This window comes from Vipera berus, assembly GCF_964194415.1.
Source record: "Vipera berus genome assembly, chromosome: 6".
NCBI classification, from domain to species: Eukaryota; Metazoa; Chordata; class Lepidosauria; order Squamata; family Viperidae; genus Vipera; species Vipera berus.
Genome location: NC_138208.1, coordinates 72,858,508 through 72,876,694, shown reverse-complemented (window position 1 = coordinate 72,876,694; position 18,187 = coordinate 72,858,508). Strand labels below are relative to the sequence as shown.

General features: G+C 38.5%; 1 protein-coding gene across 1 annotated transcript in view; it reads right to left on the bottom strand.

The window, feature by feature from the left end:
* Window positions 1–18,187, bottom strand: part of DGKI (diacylglycerol kinase iota) — a gene marked incomplete at both ends in the record, with an annotated part of 261,813 nt that overhangs the window by 32,471 nt on the left and 211,155 nt on the right. Inside the window, 2 exons of the mRNA XM_081330760.1 lie at window positions 5,662–5,687; window positions 17,471–17,596. Of these exons, the coding sequence (XP_081186886.1) occupies window positions 5,662–5,687; window positions 17,471–17,596 (152 nt within the window). The remainder of the gene's footprint in view (window positions 1–5,661; window positions 5,688–17,470; window positions 17,597–18,187) is intronic.

Here is an 18,187-nt window from a genome sequence, read left to right as displayed (position 1 = left end):
CTGTGAGGATTTTTTTAAAAATTCTTTAAAAAAAGCATAGACTTCAAAAACCAAAGGGAACTAGAAGGAACTAAAGATTACAAAATTAAATGAGAAATTAAAAGAAAAGAACACTCAAACTTGACTTACCAATACAGAATGAAGTAAAATACTTTAACATTGGACATATTAAAGGATATTTTTGAACAATGGACCAAGAACTTAATTTTAAGACAGTCTGCCTCTATAGATAGAATATGTTTAAAAGGTGTCATGGAAAAAGAACAATATTATTTGAAATGACTTATTTGAAATGTATTTTAAAATGACAGCTGTAAGAATGACATAAAATGATGTTACCCTGGACATACAAAAGAAACCGACCAATGTCTTAATAATTAAAAGCAGTGCTTTTTTTGTAAAACAAAAAGGTGCTGGAACTCACACATTTATTTTTTTATTTATTTTATTAAACTTATATACCGCCCTTTCCCGAAGGACTCAGGGCGGTTTACAGGGCATTTAAAACAACCAATACAAAAGTTAAAAACAAATTTAAAAAGATTAAATCATCCCTAGAATTAAAACCCCAGTTAAAAAATTCTCAGCCTGGGCCAGAGAGCTCAAAGAGCCAGGTTTTCAGGTCCCGGCGAAATGTGCGGAGGTCGGGAGCAGTCCTAAGCTCCACGGGCAGCTGGTTCCAGAGGGCAGGTGCACCCACAGAGAAGGCCCTTCCCCTGGGTGTTATCCGCCGACAGTCTTTTATCGGCGGCACCCTGAGAAGACCCTCCCTGTGGGAGCGCACTGGACGAAGGGAGCTTGATGCCGGCAGCAGGTGTTCCCTCAGATATCCCAGACCCAAGCCATTCAGGGCTTTATAGGTCATCACCAGCACCTTGACATGTCATACAACCCGCCTTGCCTACTCTACAAGGTTCCATCATAACATTCTATGACAAAAATGCCCTGATTAAAAGGGATATACAAATAGTAAACCAAGAGAATCACCTGGAAAAATTTCCTATAATGGATTTACAAAAGAGGCTTGTTAAAGCTTTGAAGAATTTTGTGAGAAGAGGCAAACAAAAAATGAAAAAAAAAATCAAATTATAAGGCATTATTTGAAAGAAATAAAGATGAAGATTGTTAGACATAAAAGGAGGGGATATAAAGTTGCCTTATTTGATCAAGGTTTAAATAGATACTATATGTTGTTATCTGTTTATAGATAAGAAATGTGATATGGGAAGAAGCAATCATAGTTATTAAAACAGATTATACTTGTGGTGACGTGTGAAGTCAATTTTTTATATATTTCTTTTTCTTTACTATATTTTTATTTTTTCTTTCTTTTTTATTTTTTTCTATTTGTTTCTTGACTTTCCATCTTTTATTTTCATTTTCTTTAGTTTGCATTAGTTTTTATTGTTTCAAAATGTAATCTTTAATAAAATTACTATTTTAAAAAAAGAAATTTGGTTGGTTTTGATATCTCTGCCCACTCCCCATTTTTTTTCCTTTACACACATTCACCCAAAGTAGGTTCTATGCATATGCCATATATTAACATACTCTTAGAATGATCAACCAGAGCATGGAGACATAAAGTGAGAAAGTAACTGAGGCTCATATTTCAGGGAGATCAACCATTTTTTAGAGTATTTATAGTGATGTTTGTGACCCTGACCCATTCCTCCCCAAACTACAGAACTTGAAGTAATTTATTGTAAAGGTAAAGGTAAAGGTTCCCCCGCACATGCGTGCTAGTCGTTTCTGACTCTAGGGGCCGGTGCTCATCTCCGTTTCATAGCCGAAGAGCCAGCACTTGTCTGAGGACGTCTCCGTGGTCATGTGGCCGGCATGACTAGACGCCAAAGGCGCACGGAACGCTGTTACCTTCCCACTGTAGTGGTCCCTATTTTTCTACTTGCATTTTTACGTGCTTTCGAACTGCTAGGTGGGCAGAAGCTGGGACGAGTAACAGGTGCTCACTCTGCTACGCGGCACTCGGGATTCGACCCGCCAAACTGCCGACCTTCCGATCGACAAGTTCAGCGTCCTAACCCACTGAGCCACCGCGTCCCTTGAGCCACCGCGTTATTGTAGTCTTCCGTATTAGCAATAGCCCTTAGACTTATATACAGTGCTTTGCAGCCCTCTCTAAGCAGTTTACAGAATCAGCATATTGCCTCCAACAATCTGGGTCCTCATTTTACTGACCTCAGAAGGATGAAAGGCCGAGTCAACCTTGAGCCAGTGAGACTCGAACTGCCAAACTGCTGGCAGCTCGGAGTCAGAAATTTGAAGTTTTCCTGCTAGCTCAGGCTAAGCAACTCCTCAGTCACTGCTCAGAATACCACATGCAGTTTTAAGTCATGTAGAGTGTTCCCCCCCCCTTGATATTTTTGTCAGCACAGACCCCATAGTAATTGCAATCAATGCAGGAATTTTATCCTCCACCTTTTGTCACTGGCACACCTAGGAAATATTAAGTGAATTAACTGCAGAAAGAAAGACCTGCATTGCAGATTATACAAGGCTAAGCAAGCTACTGCCATGGCTTGATATAACTAAGTAACATTTGCCAGCTATAGACTACAGAAAAGGAGAACATTAAAGAATATAAGCTGTAATATTAAAATAGCAAATGGTTGAAACTGTTTACCTTGCTAATCACAGGAACCAATTCAACTAACATTTTTACAAATGTTCATAAAATTTATGATAAAAAGATGCAGAGATAGTGCTTCTTGAGCAAATTACTTTAAAAAAGGACAAAGGATTAACATGGTCAGGCAAAAACTATAAAGAGACAATAGCTTAGTAGTAGCTTAATGTTAAATCCTCTGACTTGTGTTTAATTCCTTAGCAGCTTTAGTGAAAATAAATCATATAAGATTAGAGACCAACTATTAACCTCCAACTTCTCTCCCAATCTTTTTTGTTCAAATACTCTCAAGAGTCTTCCAAAACAGAAAGTGACAAATAAAATAAATACTTAACTACAAGATACAATTGATACAAAAATTTAAAAATGGTATCCTAAACTATTCATAAAAAGGACTGAGTAAAAGTGTTACAAATAACATTGTCCAGCTCATAACAGCCTAGTCTTGTTTCTAAAAGTGTGGTCTTAGGACCCTTGAAGAACCCCTAAGACTCTCCCAATGATCCACAAAATTCAAATTATTGCCAGTTTAGGTTAAAAAAAACAGTATTAAAATATCATCAAACAATTGTAGTAGCAATGAATTATCGATTTTTAATTTTTAAAGTGGTAAATATAGGTCAGCAAAAGAAATAAAAATTCCTTTAAGCACCTCCATAATTTTTAAAAGTGGGAAAGGGAGAAGAAACACTGGTTCAGTCCATTATGGAGGCTTCAGGTAAAGTTTTTAAAATGTTAAGAAAACAATTATTAGTGCTGTTGTGATGACCTACAGTCATTATTTTATTCAAGGAGCAGCAACCTTTTTACTATTAAGATTGGGGAGAAGGCTTCTCATATCAAGTGCTTTAACTTGGATTCAAGTAAAAAAAAACCCAGCTGCTTAGATCTATCCTTCCTCTTCAACATAACTTGTAGTTTCACCTTGAATCAAGACAAATGGTTAGTGAAATAGCTATATAAAATGTAAAAAAGGGTTGTTGATCTTTTTTATTCCAATACTCTCAAGAAGTCTTCCAAAACAGATGCAACTGATACAAAACTTTTAAAAAATGACAGTAATTAGAAGCCAACTTCAGTCCAGCATATTCCATAAATTATGTACTACATCAAACAAAAAGTGTTATTCAATAAAAACCAAATTTCATTAAATAACTCCTTCAAACTGCTTAAACACATGCAGTAATGGAGTCTAATTTAGCTTTAAGTGGAACAGTTTAGGGCATAGAGTTATAACATCTGCCATCTGATTTGTTCATAGTACACAGTGCAATTTCTAAGTGCAGGAAGATATGAATATGAAAATATGAACACAAAGTAAGGTTAATCATTTCCAAAACTCAGCCACACACATAGTTAGGATTGGGAGGACCATGCAACAGTCAGTGCCCAGATTGACTGAAGATTCAGGAGAGAGATATAAACAACCAACTACAGGCTTCTCCATTATCAATGAAAAGACCTAGATCCTTGCTAGATCCCCAGAAGGCTATCTAGACAGAAATTGTACATGGGGATATATTGGTTCTAAATAGCAAAAATTCAGTTGCTGGTAGGTGTGTAACCTTTATGCTTTTATCTCTGTAAATCTTGCTAAAGCAAAATTATCTGTGAGACTCCTGCTTGGAAAAAAATCACTTTGTTTTAAGCAGCTGCCAAAATACCAGACAAAAAGCAGAGGAATATTAATACAACAGAATATTTATGAAGATTTGCTGGAGTGGGACCCTTAAAATAATAGGGGAGGAATCAGTCTGGTACAGTGGTCAGGTAAAATATCCCTTAGTGAAGGCCATCAAGTAGCTTATGTAACACCTTGAGGCACAGCTATTGTGGTATGAATTATTCTCATGAAAACTGCTATTTTTAAAGCATCAGTACTAAAAATATTCTGACATCAGAAAGAGAAATCTAATTCTTGCTCTTGCCTTTTAAGTGCACTCTTCTATGCTACTGTAGTGAGTTTCCTCGACCAGCTATTTCACTGTCATTAAGCAGAAGCTTTGAATGTCCTTGATATGATACAGGGGCTATGGCTTTGATTCTTCCTTTCAAAGTAAACTCATAAATTGCTTTTATAGTTCTGGACTGGTTAAGGATATTGATCAAGCTGTAGTGCAGGTCCCTTGTCATAGTGGCACAGGTGGTTAAATGGAATATGAGAGCAGTTTGTGCAGAGGAACAAAATAATGAAAGTAGAAAATAAGAATAGATCATAGGGAGAGTTATTGAGGATTAAATCAAGAAGCTGCACTAGGAAGTACTTTATCTGTCATCTGACACTCAATTAATAGATCAAATGAGGGAGCAATAACATAAGGTAAGGAAATCCTGTAATACCAACCAATAAATCAATGTCCATGGACAAGCTGTGTATTTGAGACAGATTATTCAATGTAATGTTTCCTCTGAAGCATGGAATGCAAGGTTTTGGCAAGGATCTAATAAAATAAATGTATCACTCAGCAGTGGAAAGATAGAAGAGAACAGTGTGCACTCTCTTAACATTGTAAAATCACACTTCAAAGGCCTTGTATCTTGTAATTCCAGGAACTGGTAAAATAGCTTTAGGCGGGTCCCAATATTCTGATCTTCTAACCATCCTGTTCATACAGCCACTAACTTGTGAAGCATCATAGAGAATGGGAATAAACCTTGTAAAACACTGTATAAGTGCTCACAATCATTATTATCATCTCATTTTTCTCTATAGACCATGGGGCTTAATGATCATGAATAACTAAAGTTATATTCCAAACATTGTTACTGAAGCAAAAAGCAAGTTTATTGAACTAGATTTGTGATAGAACTGAAGCCACTCATGGCTTTTCTGCAAAATCGGATAGAAGATACGGTATATATTTAATGAAACGACAGAGGAGCTATCTCCATGCCTATAACAAATTTTACTCATTTCTCTACCACAAATTTGTTTTCAGGTACAACTTTACTGCACTCTTCTCATCAAAATCAATTTTAAGATTAGTGGAGGAATTTACAAAATGGAATCTTACCTTGATCTTCTGAAGAAACAGGAGACCTACAAGGAAAGAAAGAACAAGGAGCTTTTTTCTTTGGTTTCTTTAATTTAAAAAAAAGACTTTAGTGCCCTTGTTGGAATTTCTGTAAAAGTATCTGCAAGGTGAAATGGGATGGGATGGCAAGCTGTAAAAATGTAGGACACAAATCACATAAGCTGCCACCTTAAACCTCTCAAATCAGAACATTTAGGTCCTAGAGTGACACTTTTCAACATTGCTCATTTTATCCTAACAAACTTATCTTGTTAGCAGCATTAGCAAGACCTTGGTCCACTCTTCATTCTGAACTAACAATAAAACTTGCAAATCAAGATCAGAAGTAGTATAACATACTGCTGTCTACTTTGCTCTCAGTGTATTCAAGCACATGCGCGCACACACGCGCGCACACGCACGCACACACACACACAGTTAGATACAGGCCTTAAAAAGCAAATATAAAGATCCTATACTTAAGCAGTTTCAGCAATATTATTGTTACAAAGTTAGTTCAAAATTAAACCCCGTGTACTTTACATTAACAATAGCAAATGTAGACAGAATAAAAGAAGGTGAGTAATAAATAGTTGGAACTGGATGGGGTATTGTTATAGCCTTACAGTCCCCTTGCAAAGCTGTCCTACAGTCTTTGTCTCCCCTTTTTTCAGCAGTTTTGAGCATAAAATTAAAAAAATCTAGTCGCCACCAGTTCTCTCTTCCCCATTCTAAGGTCCTTCAATCCCACCGTGGAATAAAAAAGTCAGTCTCTCTCTTGAGCCTGCTCAAGATAAAACAGGAAAATAACAAAATAATTGATTTTGTAGCTTAGGCCAAAGGTTAATACAATCTAGCATTTTAGCAGTAAGCAAGAGGGTGGATTAGATCAGGGACACAGTCAAGAAGAAAATCTATAGTTCAGTGGCAAAGCTCATGTCTTGGTGGCAGGAAATATGAGCCTTAATCCCTGACAACTTCAACTAAAACAATTCAAGGGAACAGATGATTAAAATCTACTGCTGCGCTACAGATGAGTCTTGATAGTCAAATAATTCAATCTTGTCTCAAGCATTTCTAGTGTACAGGTAGTCCTTGACTTATAACCACAATTGAGCCCAACATTTCTGTTGCTAAGTGAGACAGTCAAGTGAGTTTTGCCCCATTTTACAATCTTTCTTGTCACAGTTGTTAAGTGAATCACTGTAGCTGTTAAGTCAGTAACACGGCTGTTAAGTGAATCTGGCCTCCCCACTGACTTTGCTCATCAGATGATTGCAAAAGGTAATCACACGATCCTAGGACATGCAATCGTCATAAATGTCCCACGTTTGTTGTCAAGTGCCCAAATTTTGGGCATGGGGATGCTGCAATGATTGTAAATGTGAAAAAGGATCTTAAGTCACTTTTTTCAGTGCTGTCATAACTTCGAACAATCTCTAAATGAATGGTTATAAGTCAAACAACTACCTTCCTGGCATTGATGGGTGAGGGTTTAATCCAGGGGCCCCCAACCTTTTGGGCAGTAGGGACCGGTTCTGTGTAAAATGTTTTTCTGCAGACTGGAAGGGATGTGGTTTTGTGTGCTGCCTGCATCCCATGAATTGGGCTTCGCTTGATTGCGTGGTCCAGTTGCTGACATGCCACGGACTAGTGTTGGTCCACAGACTGGGGATTGGGGAACCTTTAACAACCTGTTAAATTAAATAACCCCTACCCATTCAAAAAACAATTAGATGTGTGAAGGGAAAGAACTAATGTTAAAGTAGCTTCTGTCCCTCACAAATCACATTTGTCAACTCTTCACTTGTACCTTTTATTGTTGAACTGTCTGGGGGAACCAAATGAAGGGAAAAGCATGTTTTTAGTTATTAATTCTGCCTAAGTGCTTATGAGAAAGACCTCTCCATGATTTTTTTCCAAAATTTAGTCCCACTGCTATCTCTTTTAGCCATGCAGCAGTATAAAAGATAGCTAAGCCTGGGTACTTGCAATTACTGAAATTCCGAAAGAAACAACACAGTTATCCACTTTATAATTACAAGTAAACATCTTTTGGGTGGCATCTTTTAAAATATGCCTCAGTAGAATTGTTATCACAGCAAGATGGTTAGAGGCAATTAGCCTTGCATATGAAAAAACCTGAAGCAGCAACTGGGAGAAAAAATGACTATGATCATTTTGGCTGAGAAAACTGTAACTTTTGTGCCCTATCTGCCCAGACCATAGAGTAGACAGAGGTCTGTATGTTTGTGAGGGAGAAAGGCAATGACTGTTCAAGCCACCTTTAAGCATGCAGGATTGCCAGAATGGCAATCCTAGACTCACTCACGTGAAATGGACAACCATATAAATTGAATAAAATAAATATACCCTATAACTAAACATTTCCACTAAACAATGAAAAAACCTAATTCTGAAAGGAAGCAAACAGGAGGCTAATAGCCAGTATGATCTAGTGGTTAAGTCACCAGGCAAGAAAATGGGAGACTGTGAGTTCAAGTCCTGCATTAGCCATGAAAACCAGATGGGTGACTTTGGGCAAGTCAACCCACCTCACAGGGTTGTTGTTGTGTAGAAAATAGGAGGAGGGCAATGTGTTGAATACTGTATGTTTGCCACCTTGACTTATTTATAAAAATAATAAAGGTGGCATAAAAATAAATAAACAGGAGTCTAATAACAAGGTTTAGTCTTGCCAGATTAAAGCAACTTTCTGCCTACCTTCAGATATACTTTGGAAAGAGCTAGGTAGGAGCCATTTTAACTCTCTTTCTGCTATCCAAATGTCACCACTCCACTGCCTCATTACCCTCTGGAAAACAGTGCCTCCCTCCAGACTACATTCCACCACAGTAGAAAAGACAAATTGTCAAGTGGATAGTGCTGATACCATATTGTTCCTACAATAGGCTCAATAGGCGGTGGAATGAACCCAAACCCGTTTGTACAACACACTGAACTACAAACTAAACAACCTAGATGGTATCCCACTAACCCATAATTCTAATCAAGTTTAATGTTAATCAAAATTAGCATTTGTGCATATGCTTCTGCTGGTACCCATCCATCTGTTTATGAACACAGCAAGGCAATATTTCTCACTTGTGGACTTTCACCCTGCAATACAAGATTGCAGGATTACTTGGTGCACCAGCCGAAGGCTGCATCTTCTGATGGAACTGTGGCATGATATATCTTCCACTGCAGGCTGACATATCTCTGCCCTACAAAATGAGAGCATCTTCCCTTGGTCATGCAAAACTTACACTAACCAGAAAAGCCAGCAACCTTTTTAAAGCCAGATGCATCTACTCAGTTAGCTACAGTTCATGGTAACTCACAGAGCCAGATCCCAAATTTAGCACCTGAAGCCCCAACCTGATACTCCATTATGCCCCAAAGCAGCTAATTCTAAAAAAAAAACACCTGGTTGTTCTAAAACCCCGATGACGGCTTTTCAAAATTTCCAATTTGAAATCTGCTCCAGTTTGAGGGAGAACGAATCTATCTATTGAGGACCCAGATTGTTGGGGGCAATTAAGCTGACTTTGTAATAATGCCGCTTGGGGTGTGTGTGAAAGCCCTAATAAGCAGGCATATACATAGAATGAAGGCTACTGCTAAGCTTGTAAGCCGCCCTGAGTCTTCGGAGAAGGGCGGGATATAAATGGAATTAAAATAAATAAATAAATAAAATAAATAAATAAAATATTTGAATGGAAGGAATCAAGAGAAGGGATTTGCAATGCAGAGCTGGGTCTAGGGGATTTCAAGATTCATGACAATTCAATGATCCTCCTCTAGGCACATTTTAAGAAAAATTCCAGCAATCCAGTGTATTATTCATAAAGACAAATGCCTCTAGAGAACCATCAAGCAATCCTAAAGTCGCTATTTTTACCAGCAACCCAGAAACTACAGCCTCTGCTACCTGAAGCATTTCCACACGCAGCTTTTAAGAATATAAAAGTGCCAAACAACAAAATACCTTCATTGACCCTGTCTGGTATTTGACGGTCCTCTACTTTACAGAGTAAATTGTGCATTTCTGCAAATCTGCTACCTCGTTTGAAGAAAATGTGGTTAACTAAATAAGGAAATCCTGTACCTTAATATTTTAATTCTTTCTTTATTTTTTAATTCTTTGTCTTTAATTTTAGAAATTTATTTTTCCCCTTAGTTCTTAAATTGTTCTTCTAAGTGATTTCTTTTTCTAGGTATAATGCAGACAATGTTTAAAGAGAAACTTGAAAGGGTGTTAATATGCAGTTGTATGTATGTACACATTTATTGTATCCCATTTATATCTGTGCTCCAGACAGGCATTCGGTGTGGGTTATTTTGCAGATGACACAACACCCACACAGAGGACCGATGATTAACCTCCAGATTGGGTGAAGTCTATTACTTAAATAGTAAATTAGCATTTTCTTAAGAAATGAACACTAGCAAGTTTGTGATTAACCTTAGAAGCCTTTATTTTCCATAGTTCCTATGTACAACAAATTTAAACTTATTTAGTATGATTTGTCTCCTTACTTTCTCAAATCTTCCTTTTGTTTGATTACACTTATATTAATTTTGTTAGTAAATATAATAATATATATAATAATTTGTTATGCTGTTTTTATTTCTACACCTATTACCTGTATTTATTTTGTAATTCTATTTCTTAAGGTGATGTAGGAGATGATCAGGCTGAGTCCGAGGATGGGGTCAAATGCATCATCAGTCTGGAGTCCCTATGCCGCCAAACGAAACCTAAGTCCAGCCCCCTTGAAGTCTGTTGACTCTTATCTGGTGCCAATTTTTCTTGATCATTAGTAGATCAGATTCTTGTCTATAAATTGTATGGAATAAACTTGCAGTGCTTTTGAACTCTATCCTCATTCCTGATTTTTTTGCGTCTGACAGGTACTGTGTATACTTATTTCTATATACCTCCACATTCCAGATTTCTGTTCTTTCCTTTTATATATATATAACTTAACTACAATTATTTGAATGGTGTTATAAAAGTTGTCATTGCTGCCTTTGGTTTCCATAGATGATTTCAATGAGGGTTCTATTTTCTCTATTCCAGACCATGCTGGGTCTCTAGAATCTGTTGGGCATGGTAACCACCATGAAACCATGTCCCCAATTCCCAAACCTCTTAGTCAATAGTATTAAATAGGTCTAATACAACTAGTACATCTTATTACTTCCAAAAATTGGGAACTGATGACACACCCATCTCTAATGTTATTCCTATGAACCCTGGTGATGCAGTGGTTAGAATGTAGTATTGCAGGCTAACTCTGCTCACAGTCTGGAGTTTGATCTGGATGGGCTTGAGATTGACTCTGCCTTCCATCCCTCCAAGGTCAATAAAATGAGGACCCAGATTGTTGGGGAAAATATGTTGACATTGTAAACCACTCAGAGAGTGCTATAAAGCACTATGGAGCAGTATATCACTCTAAGTGCTATTGCTATGGATTTGATCATGAGTTGCTCACAATGTCCTCCATCTTCAAATTATATCATGTGCTCTAAGGATGAAAAAAAACAGTGTGACATGTAATCCCCTGTGTGGGTCAGGACTATGAACACTTGGGGCACATCAATGGATATCACGGAGCACGTGAACCCAGACCATAGAACCAAAATTTGGTGATTGAAACCCCCTGGCACCAGGAGCTAGAAAAAATCTGCTACCAGACCTGTGATGTGATCAAGATGCTGTGGAATGAATTCTGTTGAACATTAGTACATTTATTTATATATTTACCTATTACATTTATATACCACGAAAGTTATTCCTAGGTTGCCACTACTGTTCATAACTAGTCCCGGGGGGGAGGGGGGAGGCATTTGGAAACTGCAAAAGTCTCATATAGAATCTTTCTCTTCTCTGCCTTAGACTTTTGGCTGCTGAAAGACCTGAAATCCAGAAGGGCAAATTTGGACAAAAATGGTAACTTTCCCCATCAGCCACAGTAACAAAGATGGGAAACATGTCATTGCCTCTGACACCTTCTTACCCACTCCACCACTGATACCACCAGCATGCCTCACATCGTCTCTCATACCACTGCCAATAGTTTTACTCTTTTCAAGCCTAGTTTCTTCTTCAGCCCTACCTTGAATATTCCATTATTTCTCTGATTCAGCAAACCTTCTACAAATCTTCACTCCACCACTCACAATTTTCCCTCATTCTATCTTTTCTACTCTTCAAACACTAGCCAGACTCACTTCATACTCCTGAAGTAGTGAATCTTTACAGAAGGTCAAAACTTCCATCAAATCCTACGATAAACCTATCAGTTGTGTACCACATCTAAAAAAATAGTAATATATAATTTAAGGTATTTTGCTGACCCACATATATAATTAAATCCATTTAATTATATACCCAGAATATGGGTTCAGTACCAAACCCAGCAAACCCAGAACCTGGGTTTAGTACCCAGAGAAAATATGTTTTACAATCAGTAGTAATGTGTGGCCCTCCCATACTATTGATCATGCTTAGGAGCATTTGCTCTCCCCCCCCCACATCAAAGTCTACAGCAGTGGTGGTGAACCTATGGCACGCGTGCCAGAGGTGGCACTCAGAGCCCTCTCTGTGGGAACGTGCACCATGCCCCAGAGATGGCAACTGTCCCTCTTCAACCAACGGCCTGCTAACTCACCAAGGTCCCACGTGGCCGGATGCATCCTGGCATGGCTGGTTTCTCTCCCCACCCGTCCCATCCCTCCTGGCCTCGCATGCTCTCCTTTTCCGAGGCACGACCCACTGCATCACGTCCTCAGCTGTCAGCTGGCCATCCAGCTCAGAGGCTGCTTCTTTGAACTCTGGTGGGCTGCGGAGCCCCAGGTTGAGGGACCAGCAGGCTGTGGCTGCTGATGGACACTGTTGGCCCCCATGCGCTCACTGGCCTCTGTTTGTGGGGGCAGATGGTGTCAGGCAGCAGCCACCCCGGCCTTTACTTTGCCCCAAGGCAATGGTACCCCTGTCCTGCCTCGCTTCACCCTGCATGACGAGTCTCCTGTCTACTGCCCCACCTGCCAGAGACCCCCTGGATCTCCTCCAACCCTGCCCAGCCGCCACAGGCATCCCTCCTCAAGAGCAACATTGAGGTGTCCATGCCCACCTTGGCCACACCCACCCAATCTGCCATGACCACCACAGCCACACCCACCCAGTGGGCCATCCCACCTGACACCTGGCAATAAATAAGTGGGTTTTGGGTTGCAGTTTGGGCACTCAGTTCCTAAAAGGTTCGCCATCACTGGTCTACAGTCTACCTGTGTCCAACTTACTATAGCAATAGCACTTAGACTTATATACTGCTTCACAGTGCTTTGCAGCCCTCTCTAAGCAGTTTACAGAATCAACATATTGACCCTAACAATCTGGCTCCTCATTTTACCGACCTCGGAAGGATGGAAGGATAAGTCAGCTTTGAGCTAGTGAGAATTGAATTGCTTGCAGTTGACAGAATTAGCCTGGTAATACTGCATTCTAGTCATTGTGCCACCACTATCCTTAAAAAACTGTTTTTCTGACAGATGGGAGCAAAATGCATGTTTTAAGTTTTTATTTCCCATAATGTGGTTATTGTTTTCCTGTTTTATTGCCTGGACCATCAGTGCTTTCAACCCTCTTATAAATTGCCTTAAATCATTAGTTAATTGAGTCACCCAATAAACTGAATAAAACCAAACATCTGGGATGCCACATGTTGTATCCATGCATGGCTTTGGCCCATAGTTAGATAATTGGGTTTATGACTTGTTTTCTTTCAAAGAATGACACTTATGGTGTGATGGGCTGACACATAGTAACAATGCAAATTGTCTCCATTTTCATCATTTCCATCTTTTCCACAGAAGTTCGGTTTAGTTTTGGCTTCAGGCTTGAGAGGGTAAATTGCATTGTGGAAATTGGCAAGGAGTTAGTGTTGTGGCCCCTTATTCCCATTGCACACAAAACAAATACCTGTGCAGAAAAGATTAAAGAGTTACTTACCAGAGCTTTGCAGACTGCACAATTTTTATTGTTAGTCCCTCTTGTTTGTTTCTTATCTGTATTCTCCTTGTAAACCATTAAGATAAAGAAGCCAACACTAGCTCACTAATCTAACGTCTGCCAAGGGGAGGAGGAACTACGGATGCGTAAGAGTAATGTTCCCATAAATAAAAGGTCACTTTCCAGCACATTGATCTGACATGTCATCAGGTGCTGTTCTGCTAGAGACTCTATCTTCCCTAAAAATATTCTTAGCAGAGATTCCACTGTCTGCACTTACGATACAGTCCCTGATAAGATGTACTACCAAGCCAACTCCAGTTGTTTAGATTCCCTTTCTCTTTAGCAAAGGATAAAATGGTGACAAAAATTCTCAAACCAGTTTGAACCTTGGTGTGGTTCCAATGTCCCAATAGAGGGTTAAGCAGCTTTTGATAAGTCCATCTGCTGCCACATTCTGAGTTCCTGGCACGCAGAAGGGACAGGGAGCAGTAGATCTTTAGCTTAATTCTCTTAATAGTTATTCCATAAAATCCTCAATGATATTTCACACAGCCTTCAAATCCAATCCTATTAGCTCCCAACTGCAATTTTGCCCAGATATCATTGAAAAGTAAAGGGTTAATGGATGGACACTCTTGCAGTGTGAATGAGCTTGGTGGCTGAATCCTGACAGACTTAATACTGAAAGGAGCAATGGGCCAATGAATACCAGGTGTCTGAGAGCCTCTTCTAGTGCATTATGGGAACGTGATGTCTTCAGGTGATAGTGGGGGATCAAATTAAAAAAAAAAAGCTCTCAGAGATACGAGTGTCGGAAACATTTACAAGAGGGAGGCTGAGGGCAGACTTTAGACTTTTTGAGATCAAGTAGCTGCCTCCAAATGTCTTAGTGTGAAACTGGATCATTTATTTACCTTACTAGAATGCCTAGATCATACCTAAATCAACAAATTAAAAGCTATGAATACATTTCTCCATTTCTAGATGTTATTCTGATATTGTTGGATTGAACAACTTAGGTGGACTGATGGTGGCTCTTGAATCAGGAGCTTGATTTCTTTTTTCTCCCTAGTTCTGGGAAAGTTGGAGATTATAATACTAACCTATAATTTCCACAATAATTTGAGGAACTGAAAATGCAAATGACATCTATAAGATTTAAATTCCTTCTGGTTATTTCTCCCTCTGCAACATCTTTCAACAAGTTATATATCTTTCAAAAATAAGAAGAAAAAATCCTGCACAGTCCCAGATTTGGGGAATATATTCCACGTCTTAAGATACATCTACACTTATTTTAATATTTCTGGGCTTTTATAACATTTAATCTTTCTACACAAAGTTGGAAACAAGTTACTGAAGTTAAACACAGATGGTTATCCTTGACATTTGAGTGCCACCTAGAGGAATGCATATGACAATGTCCACCAATAAAGGAGCCACAGGTAAGCTTTCACAAACTGTTTCTAGATTAGGAGAGTTGCAAAGAATATATTTACCCTAATTGAAGTTGCCATGAGCAATTGCCTCTTGGGAACAAATCATAGAAACTTTGCTTAATTCTATTTTTTTAACAATGAGGATAGAGGTAGTTTGCAGGTATGAAAATCCCCCTATGGTGATTTGCTTCCCATTTTCTTCCTTTGCTTTTATCAATCCTATTATCCCTATCTGGGAGCTTACCTTTTTGTTTTCATGAACTTCCCATTCCATATTAATGGGAAACCGAACAACCGTTTTTCAGCAATTGTGTCACTGAAATCTGGTATGACTTGAATAAAATTCAGGAACCTTCAGATTGTCTTCCCTGTTCAGTCCAATTTAATTAAGAACCAAAAGGGATATGATAACCAGCATGGAGCAACACTAAGCCTTCCCCTCTTTGATGACACCATATTTAGACCATATTTATCACCATTTTTACAAATGCATATGTATAGCTTTAAATTGGCATGTGCAAGTTTTACACAAATCTGTTTCCTAAGTTCTTTGATTTCATACTGATTTTCCTCTATTTAAATACAAAACTGTCCACTCTTTTAAAAAGATGGCTTGATATAATTTTCAATTCAAATACACTTTTTGAAAAAGAGGTAGACGAATGCAGTTAGCAAAAGCATTTCCTCCACCCTATCATTTTGAATATATAGTTTTAATCTGAAGTTTTATGAAGAAACCAAATTCTTTGGAGATCTCATTACCAGGTGTCTCTCTTCACTGCCCAAATGATGAAAAAAACAAACCTGACATATGATCACATTTCTACTTCCTGCAACAGGACTTTATTATCCATCATTTTCTTCATTTCAAGTGAAATTGAAAAGCATACACTGAGTGAAAGGAAAGGAAAATAATACGAAATGAGAACAGAGAGGAGAAAAGGGGAAATACCTGATATTTCCTGATCAAAAGAGATATCAGGGAGGCAGGGAGAAAATGGATTCTCTCTTGTTCTCTCTCTTTCATGCATTTGCAATTTGGGGAAAATGTTTTAGGCACAAAATGACTTGCAGGCAAGAATAATCATTCACAGAAAACCTATCCAGTTATCGAGCATCAATTTCTCAAAATGTCCTCACCCCTGGTTCCAATCCTGCAAGGTATTTTCAACTTTCCCCATTTACTATCACAAGAAAGCATAAACGCTGGTCTCTAGCCTGCCTTCCTCTTTTTCTTTTTTTCATTTTCTAAGAAATCTTTTGGATTTTTCCTGAAGCTAGAAGTATTCTAGAAAACAAAATTATGGGAGTTTTTTATTATTTTAAAGTAAGGAGGAAGGTCAAATTGGCACTCCCCTAGCTTATTGTACACTTCAGTATTATGTTGTAAAAGGGGGAAACCATTGTATGGAATTACATTTGCTTTAGGAATATAATTTTATCTCTTAAAACAACTAGTTCATGGATGGTTGAGACTGTTGCATGCTACAACAGTATCTGGACTTGTGAATCTACAGGAACGGGATGAATCATTCTGTAAGGACCAAGTCATCAGAGTTGGTTACGGGGACAAGTCAGCTGTATGTTTAAGAGATTGGATGTTGTTGGATTCCTGAATGAATGAATGAATGAATGAATGAATGAATGAAAAATGGTGGTCATGGTACTCCAATAGATCTGTAGAGTTACAGGTTCCTCAGACCTGCAATCTGTCATTTCAGCTATTACTGCCATCATGAAATGATTTTGACAACAGCTGAACACCAGTGTTGATCTTAGAATTCATTCCCAAATTTAGCCATTCACTGCTGCTGTTGGATTAATGTGCTGTATTAGTAAAAGGCTCACAGCTCCATCATTGACAACTCCAGGAGAGGTTAGGACATGGACCCGGTGTAGAACAGCTGCCAACTAATACTGAAGTCAGCTACTGCTACGTATATTATGGCTTAGCACAGTTATAAGCTCAAACACCGTAATTTGCACATCATGGTTTGTGGCTCAGCATTATCTATGAATCCAGCCATTGAATTCTGCTCAACAAATAACAGCTAACATAAACTACTCTTTAGAACATAGATTAGAGAGACAGACAGACAGACAAGAAAGAGTGATCCCAGCTAGTGCAGATATTATCGTGCTAGAATCGGATCAGTGAAGCTGTCTTACATTCTTCTATATAACCTCATCTTCAGATGCAAGACAGTTGAAACAGATATGGCAAAAGACACTGATTTTTTAAAAGGCAGAGACGTTATCCAAATGCATTTTAAAGAGCAGATTGTATTGCCTCTGATTAAGGAAGGAAGGCAGAACCAAACTGAAAAATGAGGAGGACTCTTACTGCAGCAGGTGAACCTGGCTGGCCTCCTTCTGTTTCTCAGGTACTTCATAGTGGGGAGACATCTTCCCCAAACCGCTGTCACTCAACATGCGCTTTCGAAGAGCAGGATTCCACCGATCGGACATTCTGGGAACAGAAACGTTTGCCAATAGGAAATATGATTGCTTCCAAACACAACTTCTTTCCCTGTTTGTGTTTGTTTGTTTGTTTGTTTGTTTGTTTGTTTGATTGATTGATTGATTGATTGATTGATTGATTGATTGATTGATTGATTGATTGACTCAATCAATGATTCCCAACATTTCTTGCCCACTTCCATGCTATCCTCTTGTTTACTCATCTGCTTCTTGTAGTAATTTAATAAAGTTGTATTCAAATTGCTGCACTAATGGTAGACTCAACAACTAACTTGTTGAGAAAGCTGAAAAGCACATATAGATAAGGGACTAATGGACTACAAGTAGTCCTTGACTTACAACAGTTCATTTAGTGGCCATTTGAACAGCAGCACTGCAAAAATTGACTTTTGACCATTTTTCACACTTACGACTGTCGCAGCATCCCCATGGTCACATGATTAAAATTCAGAGGCTTGGCAACTGACTCATATTTATGACAGTTGAACCTTCTGCAACCTTCTGACTAGTAAACTCAAATGGGGAAACCAGATTCAATTAACAACCATGTTACTAACAGAACAACTGCAGTGATTCACTT